Genomic DNA, 21,473 nt, shown 5'->3' on the forward strand with positions numbered 1-21,473 from the left:
TTCCATGCACGATAAAACACAAATTTTCGCTGAAGAAAAACATTTTTTCTCTTATAAGCTCCCTAGTTGTTGAAAGCACGAAACACTTTCCTAATTAATTCTTTGCCAGGAAATAAAGGTCCGCGATTCCTTTTGTCGTTAAGTATTCAGCAGATTACTTAAATCCGATATATTCTGGCAATTAGTTCATCCAGTTGAGTTTTAGTCACTTAGTGGTAAAGTGTTCTATTGTAGCTAGTAAAAAGTGCATTGCCTTTTCCACTCAGTTATTTCCCACGACGCCAAGGTTAACTTAAGTGGATGTGTTTCATGCATCTGTTCATAAATTTTGCTGCAGTTATTTATTCTTTGGTGCGTATTTCAAGCTATCAGATTACTTGCAGTTGTTATTTGGCGACGGTACCATCAAAATCAAATAAAGTAACAATTTTTTTCCCATTTCAGCACTGAAATGTAAGGCAGAAATGCCATGCTTCCCTACTCAATTATTCCCACAAAGTTAAAATAGTCTATTTTTTAAGTCTTTCCCTAAACTGACTTCCCTGCAGAGGTATTTTTTTAGATCTTATTTGCGCTGAGCCTTTTCATCGTAATTTCGAGGAGTCTCGTCTCATCTCTTCTAAATTGATTAACCCTTTCAATTTCCTGTTTTGAACGAGTTCATCAAGCGTACGTTCTGTGTGCTGGATGTTTTTTGAAACTACTCGGGCAAACAAGTGTTAAATTTATTAATAATACCCTTAACTACGATTCCAAAGCTATTAAGATTTGTTTGATGACAGTATAATCTCTAACGTTTTCTTAACGGGTCTCCACGCCATTGCTGCCTTTCTTTTACTTGTCATTCTAAATAAAGTGTAATTCAATCTATCCATATATTGTAACTTTGTAAGAAATATTGCAAAATAAATCTGAAACTGAGTTGTTGCTTACGCCATGAACTGAGAGCAAACATAGTTCACTTAATAGATTTCCACGAAATGTTAGCTTTGAACCCCAGTAGTAGTTATTGGGCTTAAATCCAGTAGAACTTTTGCTGAAACACTTACTTATTCGTCCATGGTTAAAATAATTGGTGAAATTAAATGCCAGGAAAATTTCATCGTGGACAGCAATGACCGTTAACACCATGAGATGGTCTGCTATTGAACAATTTTGATTTTCGCGAGCTCAATTTCGAAGCTAAAAGACTCATTCAATACCTCATACACTCAGTACTAAGTAATTTCCAATGTATTGATGTTCCCTTCCGTGTAAGTCTTCCCCGATAGGTCCTTTGTATATGCCTTTTTTATTTATTTATAGCATCAACCTTGTTTCATTTTTAATTCTGAATCCCTTAATATTGTTATATTAAACGCTGAGTAATTCAGGATAATCTGTCTAGCTGAACGGTCTCAATAGTGTCGTCCAGTTCAGTTCAAAGTATCACAGAGTGATCAATGTGTTTTTTATGCTACGATACAGTTAACACCTACATTGAAAACACGCGATTTGTGTTAACAGCCTTTATGAAATGGTATGTAAGAAGAGTAATTTATAACGGTATCGCATATTTGGTAATTAGTTTACCAATTTCCGCCTTAATTCCTTCTATATGTGGGTGTGTTTACTGTACTCGTCTAAATTTTTCAAGTTACATGCAGTTTATTTACAACTGTTTTGTGACCAGGCAGTTCTGATCTGTACAAACTGAAAAGCTAGTCAGTAGTTTCCTTTTGACGCACTTATCAAGTATCATTATGGATGTAATCATTGCTAAAGTTACTACAGTTCTATGGAGTGGAAACTCGATATTACGAGCCCCTATATCACAAATATATAATACGAAATAACATAAAACAACAAAGTCTAAGTAGTTACTGCATTATCATTTTCAATAAATTCGCCGGTAACTTTTGGCGAGTTTTCTGCGGGGCAAACCACAAAGGTTTTGGCTCGGTATTATTGACACCGTCTACGCCTTAAGATCCAGAAGGGCTTCGATCCGTGCGATTTACCCTTAAAGATTAGTTACCCTTGTAGATTAAACATTGCAATATTTTCTGTCTCTTTAGTATTGATTGCCTTTAAAAATCAACAGTTAAATTCATTAAAGGATTCCAATCATTGGAATTGGGGAGCGATAAGTATACGCCGTGGCATAAAATTTGGTAAGGTATAGCCGTCTAAATTCTACGTAGAATAGAACACTTTCTTAATCACACTTGTCCGTTTTTTTAAATGAAAAGTTTCATGTGGATACATGTAAACGGACAGCATGGTTTGATGATTTCCTGGATCCTCTTCTGTCTAAAAGAACGCCGCGGCACGTGAGGCGTAGTCGAACCGGGTTGTGAAATTGGTGTTGAGTGAGCCAGTCATATAATTATATTTATGTACATCTTCTTCATTCACTGAGCCATATACTGCTAAAGGAGTAGACTTCTACAGATTATCCTGTTTCACAAGGAAGCATTTTCCAGATGAGAATCTGCCCTGCTAATCTTCTGTTGATCTCATTGAGTGCAAGCGATAGTTTCAAGCGTTTCTCCGGGGAAAAGAACACATCCATGATGTTGTCAAGCTTTCTCACTTTACCTTTACTTTGGTTTTCACTCGACATGTGCGGTACTTTTCGCTTGCAGGATTTGTGAAGCGTAACCCTTGATTTCTCTTGGTTTGCTTTAGGACTCTTTAGGTTTTGATTTAGTATTGGCTTTTGCGACTGTGAAGTAAAAGCGATTAAAATGGACGGTAAGGGATAAGTTGATCGCATTAAATCAGAGGTTTTGTTGATTACACCATGCTTACTTCAATTCATTTCAATTCAGTTTTATTGTTGCTGGAGTAGCCAGAAATATAAATCAAACACGCAATTCGCAAGGGTTTGACTGATCATCCAGGTAAGAAAAAGATAATACCGGCAAGAGATTGTTATTGCAAAACAAGTCTAAAAGGGAGAGACTAAACGATGAGAAATTTCTAAAAAAAATCCCTAAATATCGGTTTTGTCGCATATTTTAATGTCCTACTTTTCTCCTTGTTTTCAAGTACAAACTATTCTCACCTAAAAAATAGTACGGTTTTCTATTCATTGCGTGAAACTAAAACCAAAACCGAGTGCTGCCCAGTATGAACCACGAACGATGCAGCTTAAAGAATTCATAAGTATTCATTTATTAGCAAAGCAAGTTCAAAGTTCTTTCAAGAAGAGCTTTCGTTATTAAGAGCTTCACGTGCGGATGCAAACCCCTGGAGTATGACTTTGCTTCAGGCATGCCGTTTTCTTTTTAACTCTTCCAAAACAGTTTTTTTATTATTATTTTCAAGTGTGCGTTGGAGATGTGGCTACGCTCTACGCATCAGCGCTGACGGGGTGTTTACATAAGAAACCTCGCACCGGCTCGAGTTTCATGCCGGGATGACTTCTTGATTTCGTATCGCGTTTACATGATGACTGGGTCATTTTATATTGCGTTTATATGAAGGTGCACTTCATATCGACATATTAGGCATGCGCTGTCCGTTCCAGTCTACCGGCAGATCGACTTCACACTAAAACGAGTGGTTGTTTCGCGTTTACGCGATACCGTTGCGAAATTTCCCTTCGGTACAACAACCGGGGTGAACTCAAGCCGGTGTGACTCGCGCCTGCATGACATTTTGTGGGTGTTGCAATTGGTTAGAGGTAAACAAATACAGAGCTGCGAGACACCCCCTTGGCTAATAGTGTAAGCTATTCTGAAAAGAACTTTGAACTTGCAATGCTAATAAACGTCTACCCATATATCTACTTTTCAAGTTTTATACTCTTCAAGCAACAACGTTTTTCCAATCAGGCGTATCAAAGATTTTATCAAGCTCCCATTTAAAGCCTTTCCAAGAGCATCTCACCTTCTTGGCTGTATGGTCGGCCTTCACGCATCCGTTTTGCTGTCTTTCATGAAGATTACCAGATGATTGCCTCCGTGCTGTCCCCAGTCGGTATCCTGGACAACAAGACAGACTTCAAATGAATTTATATGATCGTCACAGTTGTAATAACAATGTAAGCAATTGCGAATTAACCGGAAAAAAATTTCGGGGCTTCAACGGGATTCAAACACCTGGCCTCTGCGTTTGAGAGCTGCAGTGCTCTACCAACTGAGCTATGATCAAGACCAATACATTGGCAGCTTGATTTCCAAATGTGATTATCGATAAATCTACCTAATATAAAAAAATACATTGGCAGCTGGCCAGTTTGTTGAGTTCATCTCAACCCGTGTAAGGAATGAGACATATGGAATGAAGATGACATGAGCTGGGAAAATACACGTGCACTTGAAGATATGATCGCAATGGCAAATTTAAGCAATATAATTGTAAATTTACCCGAAAAAATGTCGGGACTAATCAACGGGATTCGAGACAGAATTTGTTTTGAAAAATTATATAATGTAGATAAGGAGTACCCTGTTCTTTCTTTCAAAAATCACCAGAAAGTCTGGCGGCAAAGCAGCTAGCAAATGAGGCGAATCCTCATTGGGGTTTCATTCAATAGAAATGTAATTCTGGACTTACATATTATGGATAGTGGCGACAACACTAGGAACAAAACCGTTAGCACAATAGTTAGCATTTCAAAAAGCATTCTTGTCAACATGGTAAAGACATGGATCGAAAATCCTCCTCTTTGAGTCAGGTTTTGCCCAATGAGATATCAATGAAACAAGAAATAAAAGTTTTAAAGTGGAATCAAAGCTTCACTGAAGACTTTCACTGATTGACTGAATGAATCTTCGATTTAAATTCAAATCAAAGCGTCTTAATGATTTCGGTCGTTTAACTTTTAATCATTTATTGAGCGTTGAAGTTATGATCGAATTTAACTTAAACTTTGCCAATATAAAAGACAAGAATAGTTTTTTTGTGTATAGTATGATGAGTGTCAGTAAAACGATTTACCAGAGAATCGTTTCCCGCCAATCCTGCGGGTCTCCGGTGAAAACACGTGACCACAGGAGCAGGTGCGACTTGAGGCAGCGACCTATAGATGAGGTGCAAAAGGAAAGAAAAACAGCGTGATGAGCATTTTAAGCTTGTGGCCCGATAGGCCACAAAAGTTGAATCTGCAATAGCCAATGTATGGGTCTCAATTCAATTTTCGATGCCTCGGTTTTTCCCTCAGTTACAGCAAATTAAATACACCATCATCTTGATTCCTAATTTAAATAAATCAGTTCGCGTTATGTTTGAAGTTGATGTATCTTACTAAAAATTGAGCAGGCTCTTCAACATTTATAATATCACAATTATTCAGTTGATGTCCCTACTCCCAAACAACTCCAGATTTGAACTGCACAAAGCTTTTGTAACAACCCTGTACCGCAATCTATAATGCAATATTCAGAAGTAAAACAGAACAATGTCATAATCAGCATAATGTAAGAGTAAATCGAACGGCCCTTTTAAGGGACACAATAGCTTAAACCTGAACAAGTAAAAACCCAAATTTCATGGACCAAAGATTGAGGCGATTTAATACTGTTTTGAACAACTGCTTAGCTCTTTAACTCTCGTTCAAAGTTTTGACGATAATCACAGCTGCTTGATATTACAATAATTCTTACAAATTACAGAAAACATACAGTCACCTACAAAGCAATTAGACTGGTGTGTCTTAAACTTTCATGCAGACTCACCTTGGTTTTACTTTCAATTAATGTTGAAGCATTTTATGTTTGTTTAGGTACAGCTTGCAAAAATAAAGGCGATTGTTAATGTGTTTCAACTATCAATTTTATGGTCAAACATTTTATGTTCGTTTAGGTGCAGTTTACAAAAATGAAAGCGATTGTGGTTTGATTTAGTTATAAATGTAAATACCTTCCAGTTCAGAAAATTCAATTGACCGCCAAAATTGACCATACGAAAAATTAAGGTACAAAATTAAAAGCTGAATATCGAATACTTTATCTTATTTTTCTGTCTGATCCACAAAACCAATTTACCAAACGCAACAGACAAACGTTTACATCTGTAACCTGATTCACTTCATATATTCGATCTTTATTTAATTCCAAACACTTAGATGAAAAACCGGAAAAGCACTGCATCCTGCCAATTTTCATTATAATCCTGTTTGCTTCTGTTAATGTTCTGTGTACATAGACCTCGTCACGGTTTTCGACACCATCTTGACGAGTAGGCAAACGTGTGAGAAATTACAGTGTTTGTATGAGATTTTAATGTCGAACAATTTCCGTAAAACGACTGTTCTGGAAAAAATATGAACTGTAAACTAAAGCTACACAGCAAACGATTTTACCGACAAATTTTGGGGGCCGTTACTGTGCTTAAATTTCTCCAGAAGCTTGCTTTACATTTTCCATATATTTGTGTGCAATTTTTCCCGGGAAATTTTTACAGGCAAATGTAAAGAAAATTTTTAGAAAAGGTGCTAGGTCTTCTAGCGCATGTAACGCCCTCAAATTTTTTCAGTAGAATCCTTAAGGGCGAAGCTTTAGTTTACAGTTCATATATTTTTTAAAAAAGCAGTTTTACGGAAATTATTTGACATTAGATTCTCATAAAAATACTGTAATTTCTCACGGGTTTGCCTCCTGGCCAAGATGGCGTCGAAAACCGTGACGAGGTCTATTTGAGTTGTTGATAAAAGCGTAAGTACAGTCATGACAACTTTGATAAAACACGGAGAGGTAAACCGTTTCTGTGCCGTGCTTATTTCGAGGCTGACGGGTTCCAAGGCCGTCTGGACACTAACCACCGCACTTTCAACTGGTGCTGTCGCAGAAGCCAAAACGAAATAGTCTGATTTGACAACGGCTTTGGAATCAAAGATGTGTAAGAGCAATTGAAGCTGATTTGTACTATTAACGGTGTTAGGCGTTCAATTCTTCTCTAACGAGGCGGCACCGTACAAGCAAACTTTTAATATTTTACCGTATGAGTAAAGTGAAAACGGAAGACTGAGATGTTAATTTACTCAGACGATCTTTCGCGCCCCTAGATTTTTGCAAACGTATACAGAAGATCGACGCTTAATTAATGGGCTTTTTTTAGGTTTTTTGTTAATGATGATATTTCCTAAGCTTTCAAAAACATCTATTGTAGCCTGAATTTCAGACATTACTTCGAGTCACTACTCCAGGTAAGCGACTCGAAGTAATGTCTGATATTCAGGCTAAAAACACCGTGATGTTTCAAGAAACTGAAAACAATTTGAAACAAACAAACAAATACTGAGTCAGTGAATCTTGGTGCGCTCATGATTATGCCGACAAATGTATCTTAATTTTCTTGAAAAATTAAAACCGTTCTGATCCGGTTAAGTTATAGCTGAAAGCGTATTGTGCAAAGGTACTGTAATGTGGACTTGTTTGTCGTTTTGCCGTTTTTTAGCCTTGCGAAATGGCGGTTTTCCTAGTCGCTACATCTGACATGGGCGGGATAGAGGTTCAGAATTCACCCTCTGCATGTAACTGCGTTGTAACTATTCAGTTTGTTTATACCAAAGTTTGTGCAACAGTCACACCAAAAAACGGTGTCTCTAAATTTAAACTGGTTTGTAATTAACAGAGAAAAATAAAAGTTATTTGCTGTACTTTAACTGTCGGGAGACAACCGGTGTTACTACGATTGCGTTATGTTTTGCTTATCTCGTAACACTGTTGTTACCGACTACTACACTTCACACTGTCCAAAGGACATCAAAACATACTCTGTTTGTGAGCCAGATAATTTCATCACAGAGATCGATGATGAAAAATAAATGTTATAAAACTGTTGGCCAAACTCAGCCGCGAGAACCCTACATCACTTGGTCACGTTAGTTACGAGCGCCGTTCGAACCGAAGCTGTTATGTAAAACCCATGAATCGTAAAACTTCCCAAAATCTCTCTGAAGGCTAAACCTCAAGAACATTTCTATTTTACCTTTGGCTTTACATAAAATAATCTCATTTACCTTCGAACTACAAGCGATGCACAGCTTCAACATTGCTTCTGTTTTGCTCTCGAAACAGGCCAAAACTTGTTTTGTTTGTGAGGTACGCTCGTTACCCCCGACGAGCGACGTAAAACAGCGAGCGCTCGAAGACACTTCGACCAAGGTTCGTTACGATTTGAGCGCCCTCTTGGCTCCATTCCAGAAATTGTTATTAATTAGCAATACAATGCAGCGTTTTGTTGACAACCAACAACTGTGCATTCGGAAAATATGTAAATATGGATCATTGAAATTTATTGATTTTACTTGCATTCTGTAGTGTTATTCGTTGTTTTTACATCAACAAACATGCAAATCTATTTGAAACTAGCCGTGCTTCGATTGACATGTTTCGGATACATCTTCTTACGGTAAAATGTTTTTGTTTTCAAAGTAGTAGGCCGGCTACGCTTGGAAAACCACTGCGTCGCGGGGAATATAAACATTGATATTTTTGCATATTCACTAGGCCGGTATCTTTGGGGGAGTACGTGGGTCCCTTGTAATCTTGTCTTTTCGTGTTTGAGGAAGAAGATAAAGTACGTTCCATTCGGTATTTTACTATTGTATTTGCGCTTGTTTTCGTCACTGCTAAAGATTCGGAGAGCGATGTATAAGGGCTATAAAAATAGTAAATTATTATTATCATTATTAATTATTATTCAACCCATCTTTCTGTCGTTTTTCGCCATTTTATCTGTCAGTTATTTCGCTGTTTCAAAGCCATGTTGTTTGACGGAAATTTACCCTAACAATGGTTAATTTATCGCTCAAACTTACGACTTGAGATGTAACCATTAATCAGCATTAATCCTTGCTGTCCAATTCAAATCGGGGCCACTTCCTCGCTTGGACACATTTTTAGGCGCGACATGCAACAAAAAGTAATTGTTTTTCTCATTTTGTGCACATCCGATTGATCGAAATAGATTTTTTGTTGGTTTCTACCTGAATATCGATTTGAAACCCAGTCGTGCTTTGCCTTGCTCAGTCGAATTTAATACGATCATTTGATTTGATTTACGCTTCTGTGAATAATAAGACATGCACTGGAAAAGTTACAAGACACATCAGTGAAGTTGTGTAGCAGCTTTGTGAACTAAAACAACGCAGGTCCTGTTTACGATTTTATCACCCTTGCTAAAACGGATAAAATCGATCTTTTAATCCATGCCTCGGGTTAAAAAATGTCTATAAAGACGCCGACTGAGTGACTTGTCGAAGAGGTGATGTCATTAAAATTGTTTCGAGTTATCACTGGCCTTCCCCTTTTTCCGATCTGGTAAAGAAGCGCTTCGGATCGTGCCCGAAGTATCCGGTTTTGGATAGGATCCATCTCCGTTGTGGATTTGATTTGGATGGGTGATAGGCTCCTGTTTGGATCAATAATCCGTTTCGGATTTTATAAAAGAAACGAAATATCTGTCTTCTAAATAGTAATCCGGATTTAGATTTTTGAAAAGACATGTACCCTTTGTCACAAGAAACGTTAGAAATTTATATTGGTGGAAACTAGTCATTAAATTGCTGGATCCATCCCGGAAAATAAAGGCTTCTGTCCATTTCTGTGATTAACATTACATTTTCGTCAGTCACATGTAGTGGATAACGAAAATATCATTTTCGTATGGGACATCTTTGACACATAAGTTTGTCAGTATAGTCACAGGTAACTTTATTTTTTTATAGACCCCGTTTACACAGGTCCAGACAAATTCAGTTACTGATTGCAGTTGACTGTTTGCCGTTAAAAAACCTGCCGGGTCTGCCGATCCGGTCATAGTGCTACACAGCCGTTTTTAGTGCGTGACGACACTATAAAAAAGGCTGTGTAGCAGACTAATCCGGTCACGGCCAATAGTGAACTGGGAGAGGAAAGAGTACGGCAAACCTTGTGTGACAAGTGTGACAATAATTTTGTTTGAAATAACTTTTCGCCAAACTTCACTTTCCTTCAAACAGATCTTTTTGTGAAAGACCAGGAAACATTGATGTTAGTGAAGATCACGGCAAAGCACGCAATGCAAGTGATAGCCTTGTCACGTTCGTCAGGCACAAGCGATATGCCGTCCTCTTCTTCCTGCCGTCCTGGGCCGAGGCGTGATTTGAATTCAGATTTGAAAGCTTAAAACAAATTTCAGTTTAGTTATTTTTTGTCTACGAGCTGATGGTTGGAAGCTCTAAAAATAACAAAGAAAATTATCCGAGTAAATGCTTTTGAACACAAGAAAAAGAAAAACTCGGGTTAAATTTAACCCCGGGTTAAGCGCTAATCGGCCTTCGAACAACTGGGCCAATGGGCAACGCTATGACCCCGTTTACACTGGTCCGCACAAATTTTTGACGGACAAAAAATTGCACGGATCCGCCTTTCGTTTACGGTAAATGCATGTCCGTTCAAAAATTTGCCCGAACCCGTGTAAATGGGGTCTTAAGTTGCCTATTGCTCGTGCTTGAAAATTCATAACAAGAAGCGAGTCCATAGTTAGCTTATATTTTCTTCACTGATAATTATACTATCAACAGAATTTGCCTTTTGTGCAGTTACAAATGCTGAATAAATAACAAAGAAAGTCCAATTATAGGTGGACAGTAATTGCCAATTACAAGTCAGAGTAATATCTGCTACCCAGCTTCCGGACGCCAATTACTTATTTTGACCTCTGAAATGCATAAAAAAAAATCCAATAAACAAGCCAAAGCAAACGTTGGTAATTTGTAGGTGATAATTTCAACGAAATGTATGTTTTATTCAGAGTTTTCCTAAACAAAAAGGAATTGTTTACTTTACTGTTCATTTTCATGCAAATTTCTGTAGCACGATTTGTTTTATTAGCTAATTGACGTGCGTGCAAAGAAGAGATTTCAATTTTGTATTGGCTTTGCTTTGGTTTTATGGTTTTCTAGTTAGCCGTTGGGAATAAATTTTTGATCTGTCGTTTGACTGTTGAAAACTGAACTCTCCTAGTATCCAGTGTGTCGCCTAAAAGCACAAAAAAAGGTCGTCAGTTTTCAATGAGGAAAACACATCGTCGAAGCAGCGGACAAATGCAATCTTTCATTCAGAAAAATTCGCCTTTTCATGCAAATGATCTCTTTCTATATGAACCTGTGTAGAAAAAAAAAGAGGTTTAAATGAAAACTATTAAAGCAAAATGTCTTATGCGACAAGTTGTTTTTTACGTGTAATATTTTCGAAAAGAGTTATCTACCTTCTCTACCTAACTGTCCATTCTGCGTTTTATATTGTAACGCTAATTTAGTTTTCATTAATGTACAGTTTTAATGCTTCTGTACTGTGTATGGTACGAATTTGATACGCTCAAGCAGAACGGTCTAAAGGTGAACTGGTTTCGTTTCCGAATTTCAAAGACGTTTCAATACATACGTTTACTCGGCCGTCGATTTGTTTTTAAGCGAAGAGCTTTCGATGTCATCCGTGCCATTAAAAGCCACACATATAAATTCTTTAATCTATTTTAAGTAGCTCAAAGCTTTTCAATGTATCATCGACATCTTCCGGGTTGTCATCTTGTAAGATCTTTATCACCGCCTCAAACTGGGGACTGCACTTGACGTTTGCGCATAGGGAGAACTTTGTGGAATCGTCAGTTATCGTGGGTAGAACTGTGTGCCTTCTTCCCATTCTGCCATTCTTTCCTCGCCACTTCATCGCCAAGCTCCGAGCTTTTACAATGGTTGAAATAGAGTACTTTTCTCCAGGGTCAGGAGGCACAGAAAGTGAGCGACGTCTGGATTTTACAGAAGCCTGAGGTCTATCTGGTGGAGTTTCTCCACTTTTGCGTCCCCTGCTGTTTATAGTAAATGTTCCATCCGTTAATATATCAGGCGTTCCTCCAGTTGCTTTTGGGTCAAATCGTTTGGACAGTACCTCTGTTCTTGATTTAGTCTTTGACGGGTTCATAACGGGCTTAGCATATGATTGTGAAAACGCTGGTGAGAAATTCACCTTTTTAGAAAGATTATGATCATTCAGGTTTGAGTCTTCCCGATTCCATTTGCCAATGTCCGGAGTTTTACTTCTTTGTCGTGATTTAGGCCGCTCTTTTTTCGTTCCAGTGTATTTTTCAAGTACAAACTCATTTGCACCACTTTTGAGTCGCTTAGAAGCTTTTCCACGTGTTATTAAAGGCGCCGTGTTGTGCTTCGTTAACTCCAATACAGGATCCACGTTGGCAAATAAACGTTTGTGAGGCATGGCCATCAAACACGCACAAATCACTTCACGTTTTCGGTGACATGGCCAAACAAAACTAAGCTTAGATCGTACCTTGTGTTCCAACAAATTCGTTTTCCTTTGTGCCTTTCTGTAACAACAAAATGGAATATGTTATTTTCTCATTAACGAATAATGTTAAATTACATGGCCTTTTGTATTCGCACACCAGAAATGGCCCTTCATTGTTTTCAGGGATTACGTCAAATTTTCTTTCTTTTCACAGAACTTAGCGTTTCCTTTTGACAACAACATGTCAATTTCTTCAGGAAACAATACTGTTAACGTCAGCTCAAGCTCTCATTAGATCTATACGTTTCTGTCTTGTTTACTTTCCAAACCAGCAGTCATATGAAAGATTGAAAACAAACTGTAAGTTCAGTCAGACTATGTACACGTTATGAAATGAGGAAGTTAAGCTGTATTGGGGTTCAATTTGTGATCCTGAAAGACATGGAAAACGACCTTTACTTAAAATTCAATTGAAAATATTACACTTTTGTACAGTACAACAAAAACAGGATTAAGAATAGGTTAAATTGGGATTAAATAGGTGAAGAAATTATGACCATTAATATTGATTACCACAATGACTATTTATCATTGATTTCGTATACTCTCGGATTGGTTCGCTGGGACCAGACTGTGATAAATTTTAACTTATCATAAGTCAGTCTGCAAGAGGAGGCAGTAGTAAGAAGCCGAAACGTTTCAATGTTGTATTTCTAGCTAAGCTTGTTATGAATCAAGTCTTTTTACGTCAAATTAATGTCACTCAGACGCTTGACATTGGCATGTACTCTCTTTTCCTAGTCTCTTGACATCACAAGTACCTTTAGTATACATCATAAATTGAAACGATCATTGCAAGCCCTAAAATGATGACCTTGTCTTAAACAGGTGCTCATTTGATGCTCATGAGACCTTTCATGCACCTTCCATTGTGTTATATTTTACTGAAAGTTCTTGTAAACATCCACTTTAGTTCCTGGAGGTATTCCTATTTAGTCGGCTATTTTGTTTTTCCTATTCTGAATACATTTTTTACATTTCCACAGCTGATGCCACTGCATTCCCATCTGGGCTATATGCAGACTGATTTACTAACAAAATAGCAACAATTCTACTTATTACAAAAATCGCAAGTTTACTTATGTCTCCGTGCTACGGAAAACGTTTGCAGATTATTATTTCATATTTTATTTCAGTTAATTTTTATTTTTCCTTCGTTGCAAATTCATTAGCATACATTACCATACCCTAAAACAAAGGAAATAAAAAATTAACTTGAATAAAAATTTAACTGCAACATATAAATAAATGTCGATGAGTTGCTGGTCTCTGTTGCGTTCAAGATTGATTATCTGCCTGCATATCCTTGAACCTACGGAATTGGCTCTGATGACCAAGTCAAGGAAATCCAGTATAGTTAAAGACAGGTGTATCAACGGGACTAAACGAAATTCTACGCAATATTTGCTTCTTGCCTCGCCTCTTCCAACCGCTGCTGACGTGTACATGTATGAAATGAATACATTTTTCCTACAATCCCTCATACATGTGTAAATTTTAATCAGATCGTGAAAGTTTCTGACAAAATTGTTCTTTCACAATAACAGAATTATACTAGCCATGTGGATGAAGGTCACTGTTAATTAATTGCGTCCTTGTTTCTGACTCATAATAGGGAACCTACGGTGACTTACGACAACGGTGGCGCCAATGTCGAAGAAAATCCTGTAAAACTTTTTCGCGTTTAACTCAAGTTGCCCGGTTTCTTAAATAAAGGGAAATTTGGTCGGCTGCGGAGTGGAGACCGCGTCCGAATTCAGGCAGAAATAATAAAATTTATCGACTTTATCGGCTTAGCGTTCCCGTTCGCAAGTAAAGTTAAAATCAGTCAGCTTTATCTCACGTCGTAGATTCGCAGGGAGCGTAAAGAAATTTACAAAATAGCGTGATGCACGTGCAGACTTGTTATTTTGCTTCCCAAGCCCATTGAGTTCAAGGCGTTCCCGTTGCCGTCACCGTCGTAATTGTCTCCAGTCTGTTTACTTTTGTATCAGTATAGTAGTTAAAATCAGTTAAAATCATTTAGTGGTAGAAAATTAAAACTCACAAATGTGAATCGCTGATGTCTTCTTAGTCATAAGTGGCTTCATTTCTAGTTGTTTGTACGTGCTCTCTTCAGCAACAAGCCGAACATTTCATAATAAACATATTTCCAACAACAATGTGTCGTATTGTTACGGTTCAGACAAAGCAGCTAACATTAACATTTTTGCGGTTTCATAACGTGGAAGCAATTATTTGCATGCTTTAATACCCGTCTAGGTTGTTTACATTAACGCTCCGGATTCTGACGAAGTTCAAGCACCTAGGTTTTTGCAACATAAGCTATAGCTTCTTCAGACTTCTAGGCAGTCCGAATAATTTTTATAGGAATTCATACAATTTATCAGCTGTGAACAAAGTGATTTTTGTAGACTGGCATACCTATGTTTTGACGAAAAGGCATTCCGTTGAGTTCATAGCCTCCCTAAAACGCCTGAGTTGTAACTTGTTTAAGTCTTTGCTATTCCAAAGGGGGCTATCTAAACATCAGCCAACTTGCGGCTGAATTTAAGTGGTTATACGAGGGTTAACTAGAAAATCGAATGATTACCTTGGTCTCCAGACTCTCGAAACGTCTGTGGTCATCTGTGCTATAGTTAGATAAATAATTATAAATAGAACTATTGTTTTTTATTCTTTGAATTGTTTGTAATAAAATTAAAATTGTTCGTCGGTTAAGTTAAAATGTTAAGCTATTTCAAATATTCCACTGAATTAGAATCGCGCTACAGTCGAGAAAGCTCACTGGATTGCTAACGCCATGTTTGAAATGAGCTTATCAGGGTCTGATTGAGTGGGAGGTCGGCAGGGGGTTGATCAGACTGGTTATTTTTCTGTTGTCACCTAAATTTTAGGTATTTATTCGGCTGTCATTCATCTGGCTGTTGATAATTGAGTGCAACTTAATCATTTCTTGTTGACCTAAATTAAGCTACAAGACATAAGATCATACAATATTAATGATGATAATTGATCACTTCTTTTTTCAATTTTAGTGTTGACATAAAAAAAGAGTAATTGTTTCATGGCTGTGTGTAGGGGGCAAGGAAGGTTAGGACGAAATCCCCACCCCTACTGGCTGAAAAGGTCTGAAAAGAAAATGAGTGGTCAGAGTTATTGTTGATATCGTTCGCTCATCCACAAGATTAACAGTGCGAGTCTCTTCCGATGGTCTAAATGGGGTTTTCTTTTTGTTGTGGTTAACAAACCACTGAAGGATGAACAAAAAAGCAAAGCAAAACAAAGTCAAAACTCGTTCGTCCACATTGGTTTAGGCCTCTAAGGACCTTTGTGGAATGGAAAAAAAGGGCTGAAGTAGGCACCATGAACCACAAGACAAGTAGACTGCAAAACAGTCGGTTTTTTTCTCAAAATCAGTAAAGAAATCGGTAAAGCGTGGCGTAAGCGCGCGCGCCTGACACACCCGTAATATTAGCGTCTCTCCCCAGTCTCACTCTCTGTTTTCAGCCTCGTTCCAGACCTTTTGTTTGACTACTCGCGTGTACTTGAATACGCAAAAATACGGACTGTTTTGCAGTCTACAAGACAAGATACGTAAAGTGGTAACAAGTAGTATAGGCTCTTTGCAGCTAGTCATTTACGTGGTTCAAAACCACCATACTGATCAGAACAAAGGATGCATTGGGAGAAGACAAACTAAAGTCTTCCATCATTCAAATGGTACGTATGTAATTTATTTTGTTTGCCTTCGGTCCCAATGCATCTGGCATTGCTCTACAGCATGGAAGTTTTGTACTAGGTGAATGACTAGCTCAAGGATCTGGAAGAAAAGAAAAAAAAAGGTTAACATTTTTACGACCAACGGTTAAAAATTTCAATTCCTTTACGCCTAACGACTAAACTCTTCGTTTGTTTTACGGCTAACGGTTAGTATCATTGAGACCCTCTGTGGAGGAGAGAGATAATTACGATACTTCTAATAGATTGGTTCTGTAGAAGACTTTAACCCTTTAAGCCCTAAGAGTGATCAGCATCAAATTTCTCCTTGTAATATCAACGCTCTGTAAAACAGAGTGGTCATGAGAATTACGGACATGATCACACAAGATGAATTTACTTGATATTATATCAACTTCTCCCTTCTACTTCTGTAGGAAATCAATAGGGGCAAAAAATGAGAATTCAAATTTTGATCTTAAGGTTTAAAGGGTTAAAAGAAATGCTGTACTAGTAAAAATATTGGCCTGAATAAAGTTGCACCGGCTTTTACCGTAGAACTAGCCTTAATTTACCTCTGTTAATCTTGTCAAGCTTGTTGACTCAAGTTCAAGGCTCGCCTTTATCTTCGTACTCTTAAAAGCTTCTTCAAGAGAACTCAAATGCAAAGTATTTCTATTCCTTAGCCATTGGAAGCATTATTAGAGAAACTTAACTGACAAGACAGCGAATGTTGCAAACGAGTTTGTTCTTCCACTTCCGGGCAAAACATTCCCACCTGATATATAAACAGCCTAGTGCGGGCCTGGAAATCAAGGCGAAAATGGGCGCGCATTGGTCAAGCACAGACCTTAAAACTATGACAGGTCAAGGCGAAATTTCCTCTTTCTCAAATGTCAGTTTTGAGCATATTTCAGGCGATTTGGTCAATGGTCAATTAAAAATCCTTAACAACTTTTGACTATTTGTAAGTCAAGTCTTTCCTGCTGTGCTCTCGTTTCTATTTTACCGTTCTCCATAACCACAATTTATTTTCAGAGGGTGACTGTAAGCCTTGTAAAAAGAAAATATTGTGTTGTATTATCGCACGCACTACGTAAACTGTTATTTATACTGATACTTCTACTTAGGTTCTGGCGTTCTTGCCTGTTCTCTTTCTGAGGTAAGATTGTGAACGTTTTCAAAGAAAAAAGGTGGGAGCAAATTTTATAGAGGCTTCAAGGGGGCCACGGATTGATCACACACGAGGAGAAAAACGTAACAACTTCGTTCTAAGCTTACGGGTGCGCAGGCGCATTTGGATAATGAAATCCGCGCGACAAATCATGACTCTAAGGATGCGTTCATATGGCACCGGACGAATTTTCGATTGGCTAAAAAATTTGACCGTCCACTTTGTTCACACGGAACCGTTCAATATTTTCGTTCTTTTCGCACGGAACTTTATAATCGTACGGTTAAAGTGCTTCGTGTGGACGGAACACCGAAACGCACCAACCCCGTCCCCAGGACTTTTTTCCTTAGAAAATGGAAGGGAAACAGCGTTGAGAACAGGGTTGCTAAACGCACGAATTTTCAACCGGTCGAAAGTTCGTTCAGCGCCGTGTTAACGAAGCATAAGCGTAGTTTAAAACACGCCTTGCTCCCCCAACCCTTCATAACAGGGCATCATGCAGAGTCTCTCTTTTAACGCACTGGGTCAAAATAACTGCAAACGGCGTCGTCTTCAAAACGATTTTAATACAAACATGCCCCTTAAGTATATACAGGTGAAAAAGCTGACCATCAGGGACAGATAATCGAAAATAAATACAAGTTACACACTTGTTTAAATAACAACAATAACTTTTTTCACAAGGATAGCTCTTTTTGACTTACTGCTTCTGCATTTATCTAAAAATGCAGCTTATGTACTAAAAATGTGAAAATACTCGTTCTGGAATATTTACTTAAAATATGTTCGTGATGACGTCATGTCTACTTTTATCAAAGCGTATGATATAGAGGTATTGAAAGTACATTTGTGTTTTTTTTCTTTTTCTTTTTAATTATGCGCCCTGGTCATAAGCAACTGACAAGAAAACTTAAATTTCCATGATACACATTCCTGTGGGTTGCAAAAAGACACAGCCTATCGGAATCACAATAAGGAGGCGTTTGTTTTTATTGTTCCCCCTAAGGTTGTGGGTTACACCAATGCATTGTAAGCGCTGCACTCGTTTCGATCCATACTCTGGATGCTTACACTGTATATTAAGAAGCAATCTGAAAGTAAACTGTGAAATATAGGAACACCCTTGACTAAAATTTCTCTGACCAGCAGACATATGTCTCTTCTACCAAAGTAGTTAAAAGTATATTATTACACACACACACGTGTCCGTCTTCGACCTTGCTTTAGCTCATCTGTGAAAAAATGCTATTTAAGCAGCATCGTCAGCGTAGACAAAATCTGTGTATATCAAGAAATTGTGTTGCCGCAGACGGTTCATTTCTTGTCCGCTCTGGATATTCGCCTCATACGGGCATGTTGTAAGGCCTTTTCTTTGTTGCTGCTGCATAACTTGCCATGCTCCCTCTCATCTTTTTGGCGACAGTCGTCCCCACAGTACCCTTGAACGTTGCATTTTGGACACCACGTAAACGCCACTTTGCCGCACAAGCAAAAATACTCACAGTTTTCTGTCAGGATGGAAATTGAGGTAAAATAAATTTGTGTAATCACAACAGGGGAAATGTAGTTGTTATTTTTATCAGTGGGTCGCCCTGATAAAATATAATCAACTACTAATCTACGAAACAACCTATTGGAAAACTGCTGAGTCTTGACGACTTTTTCTCAGAGCTACATCAGCCAAGCTCTGTATGAAAATTATGACGATCTCTGTGTGACTTTCACAGGATTACATCTATTTTAACTACGGGGGATTGGGAGCAATGGGGGTGCGGACTACCCCATAAGTTAGTCCTTAAATAAAGTACCTATTTTAACTCGGGAAATGATCTCAGTGATTAAAGAAAGTTGACGTTTTCCTCCATTCGATTTCCTGTAAATCCTTTTTCATATGAGACATAAGAACCAGTTTCTTCAGTTGTGGCGGAAAAGTATTCTAAATGGCTTTTAAATTAGAATAAATGTTCAAAGTTTTTGAAGCTTCTGGTTCTGGATGATCTTCACAATCTCAAAATAATGTTGAGAAGAGAAGTCTATCGGTGATTCATTGGTGTAGCTATCGGCTCTAGGCAAATCCAGTGGAAAGACTGTTGAGACCATTTGAGTGTGGTTTTCAGTGTGGTTTTGGATACGTCAGGCTCTCAAGTCATTCACGATGCAAGAGAAGAAAAAACTTAACAGTTTAATTGCTCATGATGAAAATTATATTGACTTCAAGATTAAACTTTATCAAATTATTTTGTAAGAAAAATAACTTTCAGGCGTTCTAGCTTTGTGGTCAAGTTGTAAGGGCATCTGGTGATGACTGACACAAAACTGTGTATTGTTAAGTTATCTTACCTGCTCCGTGGAAAACCTTCACATAAACAGTCTTTTTGTAGATCCCGGATACAATTAATTGGCTTTCTGTTCGAGGGTCAATAATCTTGAACTTGCGTGACAAAAATAGAAATTTCAGAGAACCCAGATATGTGGGTATCGCTCGGTTAATGTCTTCGCGCATCTCTTGGAGGGTGCCAGACTGATTGATTTTGACCACCCCCGCCATGTGCGCAAGAACACCAATCTCGGGATTAGGGCGGATGACTTTGATTTCCATCTTACGTCGCTTTATTTGTGAATCTGTTGAAAAAAGTAACATCGTTACGTTGGTAGGTAGAGAAAAGAACTTCTATTTAGAAGGAGGTCTAAATTTTAAATGTTAGAAATTTGATTTCCATTTCTAGTATTTTCCTTTCTCTTTGCCATCTACCACACCCAACTAGAATGATCAACCAAAGGTCGGTGGACTATGCCCGTCCGGCACATCCCAACATGAAGATCCATCCGGAATTTCACTTGTGTGTGGTTCCTTATTATCTAGCTCTATTCTACCCAAAATGATGAGTTGCTTGTCGATAGGTCTATCGCGCATTTTCCCCGGTGTTTTATGAGAATTTCATAAGCGTTCTCCAGAAAATTGTTCCCAAGACTGAGATATAGGTTAATGGCAACCAACAAAATAATGGGGTACACTAGAGTAAACAAAAATACACAGAGGGAACCCGAACGCTGTATTACCTAATAAAATGAGATGTATTTACCTGTATTCCTGTGTCTTTATGAGTCGTTTTGGAAGGGATTTGAATACGATCAGAGACGGTTAACATTGCCGGTATCAAATGTTTGTTTTCTGGAGCGTCGGACGAGACAGTTACGTCTCAAGTTAGCTATTAACTCTCCTTTTGTATTGGAAACTTGAGACGTAACTTCACGTCCTATTTACGAAGCGCCAGACAAACAACCATTTGATATCAGCAATGTTAACCGTCTCTGATCGGATTCAAATCTCTTCCAAAACGACTCATAAAGACACAGGAACACAGGTAAATACATCTTATTTTATTAGCTAATACAGCGTTCGGGTTCCCTGTGATACACAATCAAACAAGGACTATTGACTTTCAAGAGCACACATCAGTGCGTTAGTTATCCACCTATTAGTGCTGACAACAGAAATTCAAACACAGGAGTGACATTTTTCCAATTATTTGATGGATTAGAATTAAGAGCATAATAGTTTTCTCTTCATTAATTAGTTCAGTCAAATTTCAAAGCAAGTTGTTAATTCGTTCATGAAGAATGACATAATTCAAGCGTCTAGCTGCGCGTGCTTTTCTTTTAAAGTAAGTCTTAATGCTTCTTGATACACAAGTATGTATCCACACAATCTTACCTGGTGTTAAGAAACCAGGCATCGCTTCAAATGTCTGCTCAGTATCAAAATCCATGGACGATGCTCTTCGCCTCAGAGCAGCTTCTTGTCTTATACTCTCCTCCATGCCATCTGCATCGTATTCATCTTCCTGCTGAGACTCCTGAATGTCACAGGTCGGCCATAATCCAGATGGGGAGATAGGAGGGCTAACAGCAGAAGCCTCCGAAGACACCGTGTCAGGGGATTCTGAACGTTCTGATAACTCTATTCTCTTTTGACTAGATGGTCGCGGAGAGGGACTGGGACTTGGATTCTTACTTGGGACAGCCGGGAATGCTAAAATAGCTTTAGGTCGGTCATTTGAACCGTCGTTGGAAGGCGTGGTTTGTCTCTGAAGAAAAACATAATAGTAAAATTAGTTTTAACTGGCCTGTCCAAAGAAAGCAGGATTTTTCCTCATTAAGTTGGATTTGTGTTCGCCTGTTAGTACGTAACAGCATGTATAGCTTAGAGGAAAGCTATGGATAGGCCTTAGGGCTGATTAATATCCTGCTGTTTTTTTCCGTTTTCCTTGCGAACGATGCCGAGTTAGAGAAGCCGT

General features: G+C 38.2%; 3 protein-coding genes across 3 annotated transcripts in view; all 3 read right to left on the reverse strand.

Annotated features, from left to right (window-relative positions):
- Positions 1-1,285: 1,285 nt before the first annotated feature.
- LOC140941626 (uncharacterized) lies at positions 1,286-8,102 on the reverse strand. The gene is made up of 4 exons (XM_073390647.1): positions 7,952-8,102; positions 4,930-5,011; positions 3,877-3,971; positions 1,286-2,707 (listed from the first exon to the last, which is right to left on the reverse strand). Exons 1-4 carry the CDS (start codon positions 7,982-7,984, stop codon positions 2,435-2,437), a joined length of 483 nt encoding a protein of 160 aa, XP_073246748.1. The 5' UTR covers positions 7,985-8,102; the 3' UTR covers positions 1,286-2,434.
- Positions 8,103-10,287: 2,185 nt separating this feature from the next.
- LOC140940582 (uncharacterized) lies at positions 10,288-12,423 on the reverse strand. Its single transcript, XM_073389576.1, has one exon. The coding sequence runs from the start codon at positions 12,195-12,197 to the stop codon at positions 11,442-11,444; it is 756 nt and encodes a 251-aa protein (XP_073245677.1). The 5' UTR covers positions 12,198-12,423; the 3' UTR covers positions 10,288-11,441.
- A 5,304-nt stretch (positions 12,424-17,727) lies between these two features.
- The window catches only part of LOC140940955 (fibrocystin-L-like), a 63,870-nt gene continuing 60,124 nt past the window's right edge, over positions 17,728-21,473 (reverse strand). The window contains exons 42-44 of the mRNA XM_073389917.1: positions 20,891-21,263; positions 19,516-19,797; positions 17,728-18,683 (exon numbers count right to left, since the gene is read on the reverse strand). Of these exons, the coding sequence (XP_073246018.1) occupies positions 18,490-18,683; positions 19,516-19,797; positions 20,891-21,263 (849 nt within the window). The 3' untranslated portion in view covers positions 17,728-18,489. The remainder of the gene's footprint in view (positions 18,684-19,515; positions 19,798-20,890; positions 21,264-21,473) is intronic.

Source organism: Porites lutea, chromosome 6, assembly GCF_958299795.1.
Source record: "Porites lutea chromosome 6, jaPorLute2.1, whole genome shotgun sequence".
NCBI classification, from domain to species: Eukaryota; Metazoa; Cnidaria; class Anthozoa; order Scleractinia; family Poritidae; genus Porites; species Porites lutea.